Source organism: Neodiprion pinetum, chromosome 3 (genome assembly GCF_021155775.2).
Source record: "Neodiprion pinetum isolate iyNeoPine1 chromosome 3, iyNeoPine1.2, whole genome shotgun sequence".
Classification (NCBI taxonomy): domain Eukaryota; kingdom Metazoa; phylum Arthropoda; class Insecta; order Hymenoptera; family Diprionidae; genus Neodiprion; species Neodiprion pinetum.
The window spans coordinates 32,160,081-32,177,580 of record NC_060234.1 but is presented as its reverse complement, the minus strand read 5'-3'; the positions used below and the strand labels follow the sequence as shown (position 1 = coordinate 32,177,580).

At 43.1% G+C, this 17,500-nt stretch overlaps 1 protein-coding gene across 4 annotated transcripts; it reads right to left on the bottom strand.

Annotated features, from left to right (window-relative positions):
* Window positions 1–1,888: 1,888 nt before the first annotated feature.
* Window positions 1,889–16,290, bottom strand: pot (papillote). Of its 4 annotated transcripts, none has more exons than XM_046619409.2 (5): window positions 16,176–16,290; window positions 11,568–11,640; window positions 7,983–8,322; window positions 7,753–7,912; window positions 1,889–7,679 (listed from the first exon to the last, which is right to left on the bottom strand). In XM_046619409.2, exons 2-5 carry the CDS (start codon window positions 11,589–11,591, stop codon window positions 5,324–5,326), a joined length of 2,880 nt encoding a protein of 959 aa, XP_046475365.1. In that variant the 5' UTR covers window positions 11,592–11,640; window positions 16,176–16,290; the 3' UTR covers window positions 1,889–5,323. The 4 variants fall into 4 exon arrangements, with proteins under 4 accessions (XP_046475365.1, XP_046475363.1, XP_046475366.1 ...); XM_046619407.2 differs by having other exon boundaries at window positions 15,885–16,288; XM_046619410.2 differs by having other exon boundaries at window positions 16,154–16,287.
* Between the last annotated feature and the right edge of the window lie 1,210 nt (window positions 16,291–17,500).

Below are 17,500 nucleotides of genomic sequence, written 5' to 3'. Positions count from 1 at the left end.
GAAATTGATGGAGGGTCGTTTGGCCGATTACATTCTATAATAATTGCAACGTTTTGACGCGTTTATAAGTTACTCTGGTGAATCCGCGTTACATTTCAGGGTACCTGTTCAAAGGTATAATATACGATGTTTTCTTTCATCAACTTTGCGAGATGATTAACCTGTACTGAGAAAAATTTGATTTCCTACAGTTGGGAGAAAATTATAATAAAACGGGTATTGTTACGGGTATGGTTTAAATATTATCGGAATTACAAGTAACTATTTAGTGTAATTATAATTGACGGCACTATATTTCCTAGTTATTGCAACGTTGAATTTATTTGTTAATTGGGTAATCACTTGTTTTTAGGCGAATGAGTCCTTAACATCAATTTACTGTAACACTAATATCAAATTATCGCGGCAGTCACAGTTAAATGTAGTCCTCGTGATGATGATAAAAAATAATAGCAATACGTACTGAATTTTCGAAGTAAAGCTACAAAGTACCTTTTCACTTTGTACACGGAACTGTTTCGTCCGTTGCGGTAAAAAATGAAAATAGTCAATGACATACAAAATAACTACGACAAGAAGCTTATCTAGATGTACATATATATTATATGTCAAATCTACGAAAATATCGTCTGGCCCGTCAAGTCGACTTTTCAGAATTTTCCCACACTCAAAGGCTGATTGTTTTCGCATTTTAAAGTATTCGCAGAATTCACCAGATACTGAAGTATGCTATTGTACAAAATTGAATTCCTTCTTTTTAATTTGCACCCCAAATTCTGTGCGACCCTCTGACCAATATTAATCATCAGAACCTTTTATTCGTTATAATTTACTATGTAGCTTGCGATCTACCAGTGTAAATGAAAAGCACATAATTTCATAATGTGAATAATCAAACACATTCCGTCCGAGCGTACACGCGCTACATCCTGTAGGATGCTTCAGGCATCTGAAGGGGATGATAAATGTGGGTACGGCCGTAGAATACTTTTCAAGTGAGACAAATGAAGCTGGAGAATAGGATTGACCACGCTGCCCCTGAAGAATGACAAACCGCTGGAGCTATCGTGGTTCGTTAATTATATTCGGTCTTTGATACCTTTAATGTGCCGAAGAGCTGTGGGCGTGAAAAGATCGAGGGTCTCGCTGGCGTTATTCTACTACTTGATACCGTGAAGCAATAGCAATCCCTCAAGTTTATCATAAAGGACCCCCGATACCCTTTTACCACAAAAAAACATGTCACGTTTTTTAGCCTCACTCGGAGCTGAAAAAAAAAAACTCTGCATAGAATACAATGGTCCACGTTAAGATAGCCGACGTCGAGCCCAGCAGCCCGGATACACCGGGGATTAGGCGAGCTGGCTTATTTCTGCACGCTCAGTAAATCGATAAAAACGAACAAAGAGAACAGCTGGGGTTAATTGGAAACGTTCGAATCCATGAATCTATACGATTTACCCATTGCACAGAATTACAGCTGATTTATCGCAGCTTTGTTCATTCTTTGGTTATGGATTTGCGGTGTGTGAATGATTATAATTATATGCCACTACCTCCATTCTGCTATTGATTATTCCATTCCATCTGTATCATATTCTTACGCCGTGCAGCGTTGTTATTGTGATGCGCACTCTTCTTATAACGTAATAAAAAATTGATCGGTTTATCTGACCCTCTTCCGATCACCTGCGATCTCGTTTATTTTATTGAGTCCGTCGAAGGTGGCTTACGAGCGGTTCTCCAACTGAAGCTTATCTGTACAGTTCTCGCAACTTTCAGTGAAACTTTTACAGCGATCGAGTGTAATTTAAACTGATGCAACTAAAGAGTGCAAGCGTAATTGGAAGAAGATTACTCGGCAGTTCGAGATGGATTTACCTAAAAATAGTAGAAGCATCATTACATTTTATTTCAAAGAATTAGTGAAAATTTACAACGAGTGTTTTACAATTTATTAGAAATAAAACCATACGCCTCGCAACGTAATTTCCCTCGTATTACTTTTTAAAGATCTGTCGAATTGTAGGGACGAATTTTTTCTTCACATTGAGTCAGTGTATATACAGAGTAGCACCTTACTAAAGTAACTAAATTTAAATGGCTAAAAATATATGTCGACAATAGAACGACTCTCTGTAAAAAGGGGCATAGTTTTTGCATATCTGGTTGGCTGGCAGTTGGTTATGTATAACTTTGTATATTGAGCAGGATTGTCGAAATAACGATTCGTTGAAATGCATAAACTGGCGAGAAACGTATGTGTACTAATTATAACGTGCAACGACCCTTTTACAAAGACATTCGAAATATTTTCATCCAAGTTACAAAATAGGTTTCTTTTTTTTTTTTGATTCTCGTTAGATTCGTATAACGTGTTACAATATTATATATTTGTATATTATTTTTTTGACACTTTTATCAATATTTGCATTTATCTGTTCAAACTACATGTATCAGTGGAATACATACATACATACACATATACATGTATCTATTTGCAGTATGCGTACTAGTGTGGTCGTTAAAAATTAAAATCTTTGCGGCGCCCGAAAAAATCCTTCCTTCTGATGAGAAACTACGGGGAAAATTTTGCTTTTGCGATTTAAACAAAAATAACACGTGCCGACGGCCAATTGAAGTTTTTCGATAAAATTATGGTTTTTTTTTTTAATTTGTCTCACTAGTTAAGTTTGGGTAAAAATCATCAAAAACGGCTTGTAGAAAATTAAATTCTCTACAAAATTTTTTTTTTATCACCATATTTAGAGCTAAAAATTCTGTTTTAGCTGTTTAGCTCTAAATATGGTGATAAAAAAAAAATTCTAATTTAGCTATTTAGCTCTCAAATCATCAAAAACGGCTTGTAGAAAATTAAATTCTCTACAAAATTTTTTTTTTATCACCATATTTAGAGCTAAAAATTCTGTTTTAGCTGTTTAGCTCTAAATATGGTGATAAAAAAAAAATTCTAATTTAGCTGTTTAGCTCTAAATATGGTGATAAAAAAAAAATTTTGTAGAGAATTTAATTTTCTACAAGCCGTTTTTGATGATTTTTACCCAAACTTAACTACTGAGACAAATTAAAAAAAAAAACCATAATTTTATCGAAAAACTTCAATTGGCCGTCGGCACGTGTTATTTTTGTTTAAATCGCAAAAGCAAAATTTTCCCCGTAGTTTCTCATCAGAAGGAAGGATTTTTTCGGGCGCCGCAAAGATTTTAATTTTTAACGACCACACTAATGCGTACATTATCTACTGGTAGGTATAAAGTTTGAATACGGTAGGTCGGTACGTACATGTGTCTTTATGTATACGAATGGTATAGAATTTATCGTAGTTTAACTAATCGTTAAGCGTAGACCCAGCACCACTTTTTACCTAATCCTATTATCACTAGCGATCGCAAGGGAATACGGTCAGTCAAGTTTCGAAAGTGGCCAAGCTTCGGTAAGTCGGGTTCATTTTACTCTCATCGTAATTGGAGACTTTCAAAATCTGTCTGACCTTCCTGTTAGGAAGCTAAGTCTGAGTTACGCATAAAATTATTGTCCTGTTAATCCTATTAGTTTAAAAACATTTCCAGCCAAACTCTACAGTCCCACTCGCACCCTCAAGAATTGTTTAAAATGAAAATTGAAAAGTAAGTAAAGAGAGACAGAGGTTAGAAAGATTAAACCGGGGAAAACGCGAGTAGCTAGTGTAAAGCCTGGCTTGTCGTTTGCGAGCGGTGCTACGAAAATCCCTTTCCTCGATAGAACGTATAAGGTAGATTAGTTGACGAGAGTCTCGCTCCAGCCGTGAACTTTGTAATTATAATGCTAATTTAAACGTATCGTTTTAATGACTTTCGCGGCAAGACTTGGTGAACCGCAGGACGGATTAATCCCCGTTAATAATGGGAGTTCGAAATCTCTCCAACTTAGCGAGGGCAATGTCTATATACCTACGAGAATAAAAAAAAGATTTGAATGTTAATGGTTATGTCGAGCCGCGATGCAGGAGCGCCAGGCTCGGCGAATGCCGAGAAAATGTACCGACGAGTTTTCAAGTCCGTTAGCAAGTCAGCTGATCTGTCGAGCTCGAGCGATTAACATAACAATGACGATCCTACGTGAGCGAGCATTAATTTACGCCTGGGAAGCTCAGAAGTTCGGTCTGGCAGTGTAGCTTTAAAGAAGACCCGTTGTCCTGACCCTGGCGACAGGTCTCGTACTTGGAAGGCGGTATTCGCATCCGAATGACCGTCGAGGTTCAACGGGAATTTCAGCAGGGTCTCTTACTGTGATCCGATATTCCAAGGGATGAAAGCGGAAGTACAAACGGAAGGGACCAACGGCCAAAAAACGAACGCGGACACAGCCGAGGGATTTTCAATTAAACTTTCAAACAGTTGAACGAAATTATAAGTTGCTAGCTACCCTCGTGCGTGTCTTATCTTTCTAGTATAGTTGTGACTTGGCCGTTGCGAATCTCAAATCGTTTCTACGCTACTAGTAACAGTACGTCATTTTATGGATTCGTGGAACATTTGGTAGAGATAGAACAAATTCAGCACACACGATAAACACGCCAAGTTCGTACGTTCTTCTTTAAGGAGTGCCGTCAGTCCCCGCATAAATATAACTACGTGCATACTGGTCTTCATACCCCAAAATCCGTTAAAACTGGTCTGACCAATTCAATGATAGTTCATACACTGTACGACGAAAATAGTTACAACCGGTGACGGTGTAGATTTTGCATAATTAATTATTCTTCTTTTTTTATGGTTATATCCCTATCGAATTATGAAAAAATCGAATCAAAAGTAATATTTTCCAATTTAAACTTGAGACGAAATATCTATCATAACAAACACAAGCCTCTCGATTTGTGAAATGGAATAAAATTATATTTTGTTCGCGAATTGTAAGTAGATGTATTCAAAGATGAAGCCTAATATATGAGAATTGGTCTCTTCAGAAAGCGATATAATTCCAATCGTTTTATAAACTGGAATACTATGATTTTTAAGATTAATCCGATCCCTTAGAATTTCTGATGCAACAAGGTGAAATTGGTTATGCCGAAAAAACAGTATCACAATTATTTCACCGGATTTAGGGTTTTGCCGATAATACACGTATATTTAGAATTGAATCGTTACTTCCGCCAAGTGCGTTTTTTCGATATTGTTAAAAGAAAATCGCGCACCTACGTGAATTTTTCGGAGAAGTCCCTTCGATAATCTATTTTGATTTTGGACGATGAGACGACGCTGCGTCATCATTAGGCATCTGTATCACTTCCTCCCTAATTTCGTAATCATAAAGATCCTCAGATCTGCATTTCCGGTTCCGAGTCGTCATGGAACCAACTGGAACTTCCCTGTTGCTGGGTTTCTCGAACGGTCTCAGAGTACCTGGCCTCCCTGAAGACCATTCCCTGCGTCCCCGGTGCTCCGCTGGCAGTGATCACGCCCTGTTGAGCGTTGCTGAAGACGGAAGAGGTCACCTGCTGGTGGTGCTGCTGATAGGGCATCCGCCTCACGGGTTGCGGTGTCGTTTCCGTGGAACTGACACCGTCCTCGCCGCCCCAAGTCCCTCTGGGAACCCCCCAGTGTTCTGTGAACTCAGAACCGGACCTGGCAAGACTCGGCTGGCTCAACGACCTGACGAGAGACTCGCCTTCGTAAGAGCTTAGACTGGTCAGATCATCGCGATCCGCTCTGGCGAAGTCCCTGACTGTCATCTCCGACATGGATCTGAGATCGGCTTCGCTGCCTCCCCGAGTTGTCGAGCTCAGGCGTCTGTAGCGACCAGGAGGAAGAGGAGCGCCTGCTCCTTGCCGCTGGTCCTGGGTCAGCGTCCTGACGGAGCTGCCGCCGTCACTCTCGTACTCGTAGAGCGTCGGTAGGGACGACCTTCGAGATCTGGTGTCCCACTCGGAACCCTTTCCGCGCTTGTAACGCTGCCCACTTTTTCCGGGCGGAGCCGAAGACGGAGGGCTGAGGATCCTGATTATCACGTCCCACTTCTCCGATGAGAATAGATTCGTGTATCGCACGTCCTTTCTGATCAGCTCGTAATCCTCCTTCACCACAGCCTCGGTAAGGAGAGTGCGGAGGGTGCTTTCCGTGGTGATTATCTCTCGCCACTTGACGCGTTCCTCTTCCGTCAATTCCGCCGCGTGTTGCGGTTCCAGTACGCGTATCAGGACGCTCCAATTTGGAACCGGATCTTCGTCCATTATTCTGGACGGCATCTCCACCCTGGGTGTGTACGTCGGCTCTATGTTTGTATCGACCATATCGAGCAACTCGGGTTCCGGTTCGTGAGGCGATGGTTCGTTTGTGATGGTAAGATTAGACGCTGAGCTTATGTCAGAGAAGTTCTCCCACTCGGGAGGGGGTGGTGGAAGCTCCTCCGTCGGATAGTTTCGAATGGTCACGTCCCACTTCGGGTCCGGAAGGACTTGCGGCCTGGCATGGTACTCGGTCACTTGCCGTCTGTGACGTTCAATGTCCTCTATGGTCCGCTTCTCCGTTACAGTTCTCAGGAAGACGTCGTCGACCTCGTGCGTCGTAATTTCCGGGCGCCTCTGAGCTACCACAGGCTCGACGAGAGGCTCAACTCGTTCGGCGGGTAGTTCGTGGTGCAAAACAGTCGTGTGCGTGCTCGGCCCAATGGATGGCGGAGGCGGTGGCGTCGGTGCAAGAATGCTGGCGACCTTGTATCTAGCGTGAGTATTGTCGGTAACTTCGGTGAGGGAGTGAGTATCCGTCAACTCCGTATTCAGCGAGGTCAATGACCTCGGACGATGAATAGCCATCGGTGGTTCCATCGCCTCTCTCTCGGCCTGCTTCCTTAGAATCCTCGAGTACACAGGCGGTGTTTGCTGTCTGGATATGGTGGCGTTCGGGGGATAGTGCAATTCGGGAACGTACGAGAACGAGGTCATCTGAGGTGCAGGTGGGACGGGACTCTCCATTGATCTGGCGGACTCCTCTCTTTCCAAAATTGTCGTCAAGTTTCTTTCGAGGGCAATGCTTGCGTCGGACTCGGACGGCAACGGACTAGGTGGCGGAGGTGGCGCTCTCTTCACTCTCATTTGCACGTCGAATTTGGGTTCTATTGGAAGAGCGACGGGGTGTCGAGGAACTGCGATTCTGGATGCATTGGCGGCCGTCATTGCCGAGGTCTCCGCGTCCGCCACCGATTCCGAATAGAGCGAACTCGGTGTGCGAATCTCGGCCTGCTGCTGGTGCATGAAAGCTTTGTTATCGTAGGATCCAGCGGAGGAAACCGGTAAGGAGCGTTCTTCGTCAACTTCCGAATGGCTCTCACTCGGATAGTCGCTGGGAAGGGTGTCTGAATGGTCGATGACGAGATTGGTCTCGCTTCCGGAGGATGACGGAGCTGCGTGAAGGAGCGCGTGAGCCCTGGGTATCTTGAGACCCTCAATCATGGACAAATTGCTGAGGGATGATGTCGACATTTTTGTTATTTCAGAACCGGATCCGGTGCTGAACGGATGCCGGTGAATAACGCGAACGTTTCTTCGCTTCAGGCACATGTACGAACAGCCCAAGCCAATAAGTAGAAGCGTGAGGAACAGGATTGCGCAGATAATCAGAAGGATTTGGAATCCCTGGAGTGGTGCTGGCAGGACAGGAACTACGGCTGGTTCATCGCTGTAATTATACCGATAATGGTTATTGACAATTCCCATCCCAGCCGATACTTTTTAATACAATATTCACTCACGTTCTTATACGCTGCGTTATCGGTGGTACTATTACCACTGGAGGAGGATATCTGCAAACAATGGTGATAACCTCATCACCTTCCATTTCGAGACCAGGATGGAATCGCACTACGATGTTATTAGTGAAAACACGCTGGGGATCCTGGACGGTGCCACAGCCTATGTTGAAAAAATGTCGATTATTATGTTCTTGAGCTCAAAGATGCCTCAAGTGGGTAGCAATACGCACCTTTAAGTGGCAATTCTAATTTTGTAAAATTAGCGCCGTTTCCTCTAGCCATACAGGCACTGTTGCGATCAAAGTCAGCGTAAGCTACACCGTAAAATGCTTCATTGAATTTTAGCTCGACTTCCATGCTGCCTTGAGCACAGTTCAGATGAGCTTTAGTACGATTTAGGGATATGTCTGAAGAAATATCATCCAATTTTGTGACTTTGCCGTCCAGAACGGTACTAGGCGGGAGTCCTGGCTGGTACTCGATGCTGTTTGCCTGGGAAGCATAGTTGCTCTGAGCCAACACCTGCGTGAATAACGCCCCGAACACGGGGATCAGCAGGTACAGCGTCATCTGAAAATGATAAAAAATAAAATAAACTTTAATTGTAAATGTTTTACTAAAGCTCAAAACATATGCGACAAAAATCCCCAATTGGATGATATCAAATGTTTCTTAAGCGTAATCGTAATTATTGATTTTCAAGTCCAATTTGATGGTTTTCGGTTTGATTGACAAAGTTATGCCTAGATGCAAGATCCCAGCACAGTGTACCATAGACATTGAGAACTATATGTAATTTGCAACCGGCTACGAGTAGATAGTAATACGATCGTTACGTTACGCGCCAACGGCACAAATAAGATTTTCCCAGTTAGAGTCCAGCGAAAGTTGTTCCGGTGGGAAAATACTGATATTCTAACTAGCGCACGCTAAGGCCAGTTTCGCATAATTTGCAAAGATCGTGATTCCAACGTGTCAACCAATCTTAATCAATTGATGAAACCAATTGCGCCAAGCAAGGCCCAAAATGGATCACTGCCTTTAGACTTCACAATCACTTTCACCAGCAGTGATTGAGAATATACGATCAGTCCACGTACGCGGCTATAAGCTGCCCAAGGACAATGCGCGTTGGACAGTCTGCAAGGAGCCTGCATTCCAATGTACTGGTTGAACTCGCTTCACGTTCGCACGAATGGAAAACGAAAAAGAAGCGAGAACTTTCAGCGTTTCAAAGTGCTGAAAAGTTTGACGTGAAATTCAGCGAATCCAGTAGTGCCGAATTTGTGTAAAAAACAAAAATCAATAGTACGACCTGGTTAGCAAGAGACGGTGCGTTTTTTGCCGAATAGTATGTTACTATACGTCAAGCTTTATGTAAGTGGTTACATCTGAAAATGAATTTGGTTTTGTAGAAATTACCAATTACCTAAAATCTCAAAGTTCACAATTTAACCACCACGGATGTACTCAGAATCGCATACTGATGTAAAATGTGATGCTATATTATTAGTGTGACTAAAATTAAACGTCCTTGTTCTCAAGGTTACTTGTGGGCGACTACTTTCCACCCCGCAGAACGAACTCAATCCCTTTGATTAAAATGTATTGAACAGCGTTAGTCTAACCTTATCGTAACAATTACGACAGCAGTGAAAAGATCTGTAGAATCGACAAACTTGTAAATTATGTCAGGCTGTAAATAATAAAAATTTCATGAGAACTTTTCATTATCTTTTTGTAATGCGCATAGCAAAAATTTTCATAAATACACGTGTAAATCGATCTTCGCAAACCGCGCAGCTCACTACGAAGACAATCGATTTTAATACCTCTTTTAACTAGGTGAAACTAAACTATTCTCGATTGTTTAGATCAAAATTTGAAAGGACATCCTTGACTTTGTTGAAATTCACTCTTTCGGAGAAAATCCATGGCATCCTCTCCAAGGAATCCCGTCCCCATTTTCTTTTGTTCGCCCATTCTTCGAACCATGCTTAACTACACCCACGGCTACAATCACCTTGACGATCTTTCGTCAAGCGTAAAGTGTCCCTATACCGCGTATCAGATTCTACCTCACTCTCTCGCTATTTTTCTCTCTTCTGCCACTGTTTTTAGCACTTGCACTACCTATTCGATATCTTTGAGCACTTTGAACAAAAAGACGGCGGAGACTTGTCTGTCGTCTGTAAGGATTGATATTTCCCACGAAGGTAGGATTCGCCATCGTGAATTCCTACGACGTTCATCGAGCCAGTGGCCCTTTTTTGTGCAGTTATTTTGTCCGTCGGGAGCAAAGTCCAGCGAGGGCTCTCCGTCGGGATTCACTGTCATCGGTAAGTAACGTCATTCACGTTAAACGGGGGATCGCCAATTCGCCAGCAGAATCCGAGCTACGGGTCGCAAAAATTCTACGGTATTTTTGCGTGAACAGTCTCCGACCTTGGACAATCCGGTTATGGAGGAAAGATACGATCTGAGCAAGTTCCACGAACATATTTTTGCCCTAGTTGAATGTATCTCTGCGTAAAACACATGATACGAAAGCAGCATGTCCCGGCGGGTAAGTTTTGATTAAATTAAATAGGAAAATTCAGCACGATTGGTGGAGGTAGAACTGTATTTCAAATGACCTCCAAACTGGTAAGTGATAATTTAACTCTTCGTTCATCGAGTCTGAATCGTTCGATAGCATGTTTTTTTTTTCTTTTTTTTTAAGTTTAAATCACTAACGAGATACGGTCGCTTAATCAAGCATTCGCGGTAAAGCTTAAACCTCGCGCAGCCTCTCACTGATCTGTAAATGCGTGCGTATAATATACGTATATACTGTGAATGGCTGTAACTGTTTGCAGCGTATTGGTGTGTGTAGGTGTAGGAACTGGACGATGATGTCAGACTGGATGAAAAACGTGTGGGCAGAGATCGGAGCTTAAGTGTCCAGATTGAAAACATACGGATGATTCGTGACTTACAATTAATGACGACTGCGAGATTGCCGGGATAATAATTTGCAGAGGCGCACCACGCCGTGAAATGTACAACGGTAATTCGATTTTCAATTTAACATAATGGTGGATCCAAATCGGGAGATGTCGTTAGTACTTTTTGCCGAGTCCCAAGACGCGTAACCACTGGGTTAGGCAAATGTGAGCTGGAGTACGTGATCGAATACGGAATGGCGCCAAGTGTGTACAGAGCTTAGATTCCTGCCGTATTGGCGTACGCGAAACGCGAAACGTGAAACTTAACTGCAGAATCCAGTCAGTCAGTCAGTGAAGTATGTAGAGCAAGGCTGCAAAGCGTTGTGTAAGAAACGGTCGTCTCCTCGACGACTTTCGAGTGTGTCTGCCAACTTTGAAACAATGCATTCACGTCGGCGTACATCCCTCGAGATTTCCTTTTGCTTCGGGGAACCTTTCGGTGGTGTTCAGTTCCTCGAAGAATATTAACATCGCTCACTCAGGGAGATTGCGTAGGTACAAAGAGGAGTCGAGTTCACAGGGGGGGGGGGGGATTAATCCTAACTCCATTCGTCTTCACCGTATAGATGTTTGAAAGTTTGACGAGCGCTCAGAGAACGTTCGGATGAAAATTTCGTCCATTTTTAACAATGGGATTTTCGCTCGCCTCTTCTTCACGGTACATGCTCCGGTGCACCAGACACCGTTACACTACCCATTCTAGCTAGTTTCGTCGGCAAGATGATGTATCAACATTATCAACAATGCAATGCATTTGCATTTTATTTGTGATCATAATATTTCTTAGTATCGAATATCATACTCGTGACAAATATGTTGTTTTATTACCTTGGTCACGTAACGATGACCCATCTTGTTCCAGGTAAATTAATGTCTCATCGCCGTCCCATGGCTGGAAGTTCTGCAAAAGAATTTTTAATCGTGAAAACATTATGAATTTTATCAAACTTGTACACGCATAAAAATTCCATATGGAGTGTGATTGTTTTATTATGGATATTTATTTTTATCACCTATACTTTACACGTTGTTGTCCGAACATAATGAACAAAATCTATACGCTGTATTCAAAATTCTATAAAGGGTTTTGTATTCATTAAAAAAAGCTTCTGGCAATGCATTTCGTAATCGTAACAAGAATCAATTGGATTGTGTTGAAAAGAAAAATTATCGTGTTCTTGTCTAATTGTAAACTTAAAATTATTTTTGTGAAGAATGATGATGGAAATTTTAGTATACGCATCAATACTACGAAATTCAAATTTTTAGTGATCGCACATCCAATTAACTGCACTTGGTTGGATAGGATGTTTATTCATGGCTTTCATTTTCGGTACACGTTCAAAAGTACTACGAAAAACAATGACATCAAATGGGTAAACCCGAAAACTAAATCAATTACAACTCATAGGTATTCGTTCTTTGAGTTTGACTAGTAATAATTTGCAACTGCTGTTAGAATATTCTTCCAATTAGGTTTCTCATTTGCAAAAAGAGTCATAAACCGCGTAATCCGAGTAACGAATCACTTATTGGTTACTGAAAAAGTAATCAACGTTATTAAAATTTGAAAACAGGGTGCTTATTCAGCACTCCCAGGTTCTGTACTCCGTTTACATCATTAGTAAATAAATCATGATCAAATGTGCACGATGGCGGGTTGCTGTTGTGCCGAGAACTGTGATAAATACGCCGCCGAGAGGAGCTTGAACGGTGCTACAAGGCGCAGAACGTGTTGCTGTCACGATACATTTACTGTCTTTCGACTGCCCCGTTGTCCGAATAAATAAAGGTCTGGCAAGTTGACTCGCGAATGCTTTTGTACAAGAACGCACCTAGGTTTCAAGTATTACGTAAGTTAACTGGTCGGCCAGCGATTAGGACGACTGCAGGAAGACCCGACGAACAGAGCTTACAGGCCTGTTAAAGACGGAACCAATGAGCTAGACAAGCCATCGCGCGGCGATACGAAGACGACCTTCGACATTTCCGGCTCTAAAAACATGCAGCACGTAACGCATCGCACAGCAGAGTAGATGCGACATCGACGCAGATAGGAAGTTTTATTACTAACGACGAGAAAGAATGAGGAGGAGGAAGAGGAGAAGAAGAAGAATAAGAAGAAGTCCCATGCATGACTCGTTATGAATTGTCAACAAGGATCGTTGTTGGAAAATCGTGTAACACGTATGTCTTCTTTGTTCCCGTCTCGTATATGCTTCCATCCGTTCATTATTCAGGTACCGAGCCATACACCTCGCTCCTCACGCACTCGAGCAACGACCGCTGACCCCTTCTACAACTTGTCCCGAAAAGAAAACGCTCTCTTTAGCCGAATTTCAGACGTATCCATGGCATCCGAATTCACCTTTTAATTTTCACCCATTCGCGATAATCCCATTGAAATTCACGACTCATCCACCGGCCTTGTTTACACAAGAATAATGGATATTCCGATTCGAATAATTTTACGAGGAATACGTGACGGCTGTTGGCGCTGCGCGCTGAATCGTTCTTGACATGCCTGGGCTAAAGCATCAGCCCCTCTTCTCTCTCTTCCCACTTTACTGACGTCGTGAGTTTAAAATTCGGGCGGAGAACGGATGCTATTGAAAAATTAATGAGTAGTCTAAGGCTCGGCGTGACTCAACACTCATTGTTGCCCTTGTGACAACTGCCTGGTCGCACCTCTCGATTTCCGCGAAACAAACACCAAATTCCAATGCTCTTTTCCCGCAAGGTTTCGGTTCCCGTTCTGCCCGTCTCCAGCCCCGCCATATCAGTGCACTTGGACATCCCGTAGTTTCGAATGAAGCTTTCTCAGGACGGTGAGGTTCGCTATGCAGTTGTTCTTCCGCACTCGAGTGTAACCTGGCACAAGAGCCAGGGCGATCGGTACCGTTGGTTCGTCCTAGAGCGCGCGGATTGCGACAGCACTGATTGTGAGGATGACGGAGGCGGGAATGCAAAGAAAATTCGCGGCTGATTTTGGCCCGAGGATTTGTCTCCGGTACTTGCGGCTCCGCGAAGCGAATTTTTCCTTGCATTCGTTTCGGTCGGTATCAATCGCCCGGATTGTCTTGACCGTCGACACTGTCACGACGTCTTACGCGACGTCGGAAGCTTGGATAATTCGATCCCAGCAACCCAACTGCCGAATGGCAACTGAGAAGTGAGATGACGAGAAAATTGATATTTCGTGGAACTAAATGAAATTTTTCAGCTTGTCGATTCTCCGATCGAGCTCTGCGGAGGAAACTTGACGTAGCATTCGCTTCTGTTAAATGATTCCGCTTTAGCTGCCTTCAGGCACGATTAGGGTTTTCATTAGTTCTATGCACTGATAAATTATTTCTACTTTTTCTCCAAACTAATCAACAAATGGGTTAATCGATGCGAACGGAACAAGCCTTATATATTTTACGCCACGGAGTCTCTAATTATTAGCGGTCCGATCGTTCGAAAGAAGGCCGCAGAGTTGCTGGCGCAGACTGCGAACGATATGCCTTCATGAATGTTACAGCTAGAACCGTTCAGGTTCCACAGCGGTAAGTACAACCTGTTTGGAGTTTAACGAAACTTTCATCAGTTTTAATCGACGCATAGTAAAGCTAGGAAAAGTATTACACACTTTTTTTCAACTACCTCCATTTTGCACCTGGTAAAGTGTTACGTTCTGTGAAGTGACACCAGTACCCAATGTTGAATTCAGTATAACCTCTAGTTTAACGTCTATTCGACCAGAGTAGTACGATTAAGATTGTGAGGTTGCTGATATTTCTTCCCCACAAAACCGTATCCACTTTTTTCCAGTTTGTGCAAATGACTTTGGAAATGTTAAATCCGACCGTATAATCTTGGCTCATGATCTTCAAGCTGTTTGCTGCATCGCTTGTCTCTGTACGATCTCGCTTCGTAAAGTGACTGTTATTTTTCTCCAGCTCGACAACCCGCGTGTAGGAATCTATGTTGTTATAATCATAATAGGCGTTATAACTTATGTGCATACTATAGGATGTCCAGGAACGTACAGTATGCTGTTATACGCGTGTGCCCACACAAACGTGGTACATACCGCCGACCGCCGCTCCAACTTTTTCGTTTCAGGCGTCAAATAAGACCGACCGAGTCGATATTGTTGCGCAAAGGCTAACTTTCACTGCTCCGTGTCCTGTGCCATGCCATATACTCGTAGATACGAACGGTGTACCCAACACACCGACAGCCAGGCACGCAGCCTCCGTGTATTTCCAGTCAGCGCATATTACGCTTTGCACACATGCGTGAGCTGACCACACTTACGTGTCAAGAGACTGGGATGGCGTGTGGCGAACGGACGAGGACCGGACCCGCGGAGAGGCGAAGACTCTACCAATGACGTCATTTCGGGCGAGAACCAACATGGCGGTCGCGTCATTCGGAGAATTATTCCGGGGACGTCGAAACCATCTGGAAATACGGTTCCTCGTTACGAGTAAGGAGCACGCGATATTTGGAGTACCACAAGCTCTTTCGCGTAAACCAAGGCTTCCCGAGGCTCTTATCATTCGTTCAACCATCACCGTTGTTGGTCTTTTCGATCTAGGTATGTACCTGTGTGCGTTTTCGGCCATGATCGGTCTATAAATAGAAAAATCATCCTTTCACACCGTGCGAATGGATCGAGCAAACTTGTAAACTGGCAGGAGCGTGGATGGCTAGCATCTTGCGTTGCACGTGTATGTAACTGACGTAGAAACGATGTACAACGCGAATGCGAGCGCGGCGGTAACAACGACGAAACATTATCGTGACGCAACCTGGTCGAGAGATAATAAAAATAACAAAAGCACACAGGCCCCACTTGAAATAATCGTAATAAAAGGTGGCTACAACTTCGTGAATGTCGATTGTGGCGTGCGGAGCAGCGCGAGAGAGATCGGAAAAATTGGAAACCTTGGAAGCTTCGGTCACGGTACAGAATCACGACGTATTTATGCATACTGTATACACGGAGGTGACGTACGCCGTCTGTTTATTCGGCCTTCACTCCGGGTATCGGATGGGAGAGTTTGATGTCGCACTCCTAACGGCCATCTCGCGTTCGCACAATGTATACGCAAAGCAACGGCTGACTCGGTGCAGCATCCGGAGAAATAGTCTTACCCAAGCGTCTCGGTCTCCTCGAGGGTCTCTGGCACTGACTGCACTATTCCGCACACATTGATCACTCGGTAAAGACCCTTTACTCGTTACAGCGTGTTTGCGTTTAGTTGGCAAAGAATATTCTAGGTGTTAGGCGTTGCGCGTAGTTCGGACAACTGCAGAATCGGATGAATCGGTTGACTTGGTTCTTGAATCGGATGATTGTTACTGGGTTATTTAACCAAGGTTACATGCGTATCAGGCGGTGAATCGGTTAAGGCGAAACTGACCAAATTACGTAGAAACACACACCGTTTTTGTTCGTTTGTGAAAAGTATAAAAAAAAGTATCGAATCGGCAAAGCAGCCTCGCTACTCTAGCTTGGCTCACTGGGAGGCGAGGCTGACGGCAACTGCAGGCTGCCGATCCAAACTTCCCCGCGTTTCCCTCACCGCCGTCGTGATGGACTCCCCACCTTCCTCTGGAGTGGCCAGTGTCTCCGTCCTTTGCGGTTCGGTTTCTTTTCCACTACCTCCTTCTCTCTTTGCTCTCACCTGAACAACAATCGCATTTTCTCTCTTGGAATATATTTAACGGCGTAGTCGCCTTGTGGTATTGTACATCATGTACAGCATGCACTTAAGGCCCGTGCCCGCTTTCCGCAGTCTCTTTTTTTTTTCTTTCGATAAACACAGCACAGATCATCTTCCCCGGTAGATTCTTCTCACTCTCCTTTCTGCAACGTTTCTTATCACTTTCTTTACCCCACACTTTCCATCTACTTTACCAGCGTTTTCGATCTACCTTTCAATCAACCAAGATCATTCCAATTTCACCATCCGATTTTTCCGCCGATTCACAACAGATGCAACGCTTCTGCAGACTTATAATTGCACAGCGATTAGTACCTTAAGCGGAACAAGATGATTCGACGAAACTTCTTGTCTAGAAACTTGATTGATATTTGTGTAAGTAGATGTTTCTACACAATGGTCAATGATTTCTCATCTTTAGCAAGATACTGCGTTTATGTAATTAACCATTATGCATAATATCGCATGCTAAGTGGTGAAAATTACTAAAGAGCACGAAAGAACAGCGATGAACAGGTTTTATTGATAAATACAGCTGTTATACGTACACTCGCTGCTTGTTAATTTCATTTGTAAAAATTTCTTCTAATAATCACTGTAATTATACCGTATGAAAATCACCTCCTTGTGCACTTATACTGCGTATGAATTCTGTCAGCAATTGAAATATGTAACTCTGGAACCATTTATGGCAAGGAAAGTATCCGCTTCTGGTACCCGATGCTACGTTTTATTCGTACTGACTTATTTTCATTTCGTTACAAGCTTTTTACATGAATTGCGTTATTATCTCTCAGTGAGTAAGAATTTTGAAAATTACCGCCTGTCAAGAAATTCAATTTAACGTGTGTACTCAGCCGTCCCAGTTTACTGTTATGGAAGAAATCATCACGCAATGCAAATCTGAATGTTCAAGTGTTTTCTGCGCACAAGGCAATCGGTAGCGGAGTGCCGATAATTGCATACGTTCACTTCGACTGAAAGAAATTATATAAAAATTAACTGACAACGATCGGAATGCTTTTAATTTTTGATGAAATTGAT

Bases quoted from the DNA above. Each gene is read 5' to 3' on its own strand.
- pot (XM_046619409.2), bottom strand. From the start codon at position 11,591: ATGGGTCATCGTTACGTGACCAAG. The intron at 7,913-7,982 runs GTGCGTATTGCT...TTTTCAACATAG, and splicing joins ATTAGAATTGCCACTTAAAG to GCTGTGGCACCGTCCAGGAT. The intron at 7,680-7,752 runs GTGAGTGAATAT...GTATAATTACAG, and splicing joins ATAACGCAGCGTATAAGAAC to CGATGAACCAGCCGTAGTTC.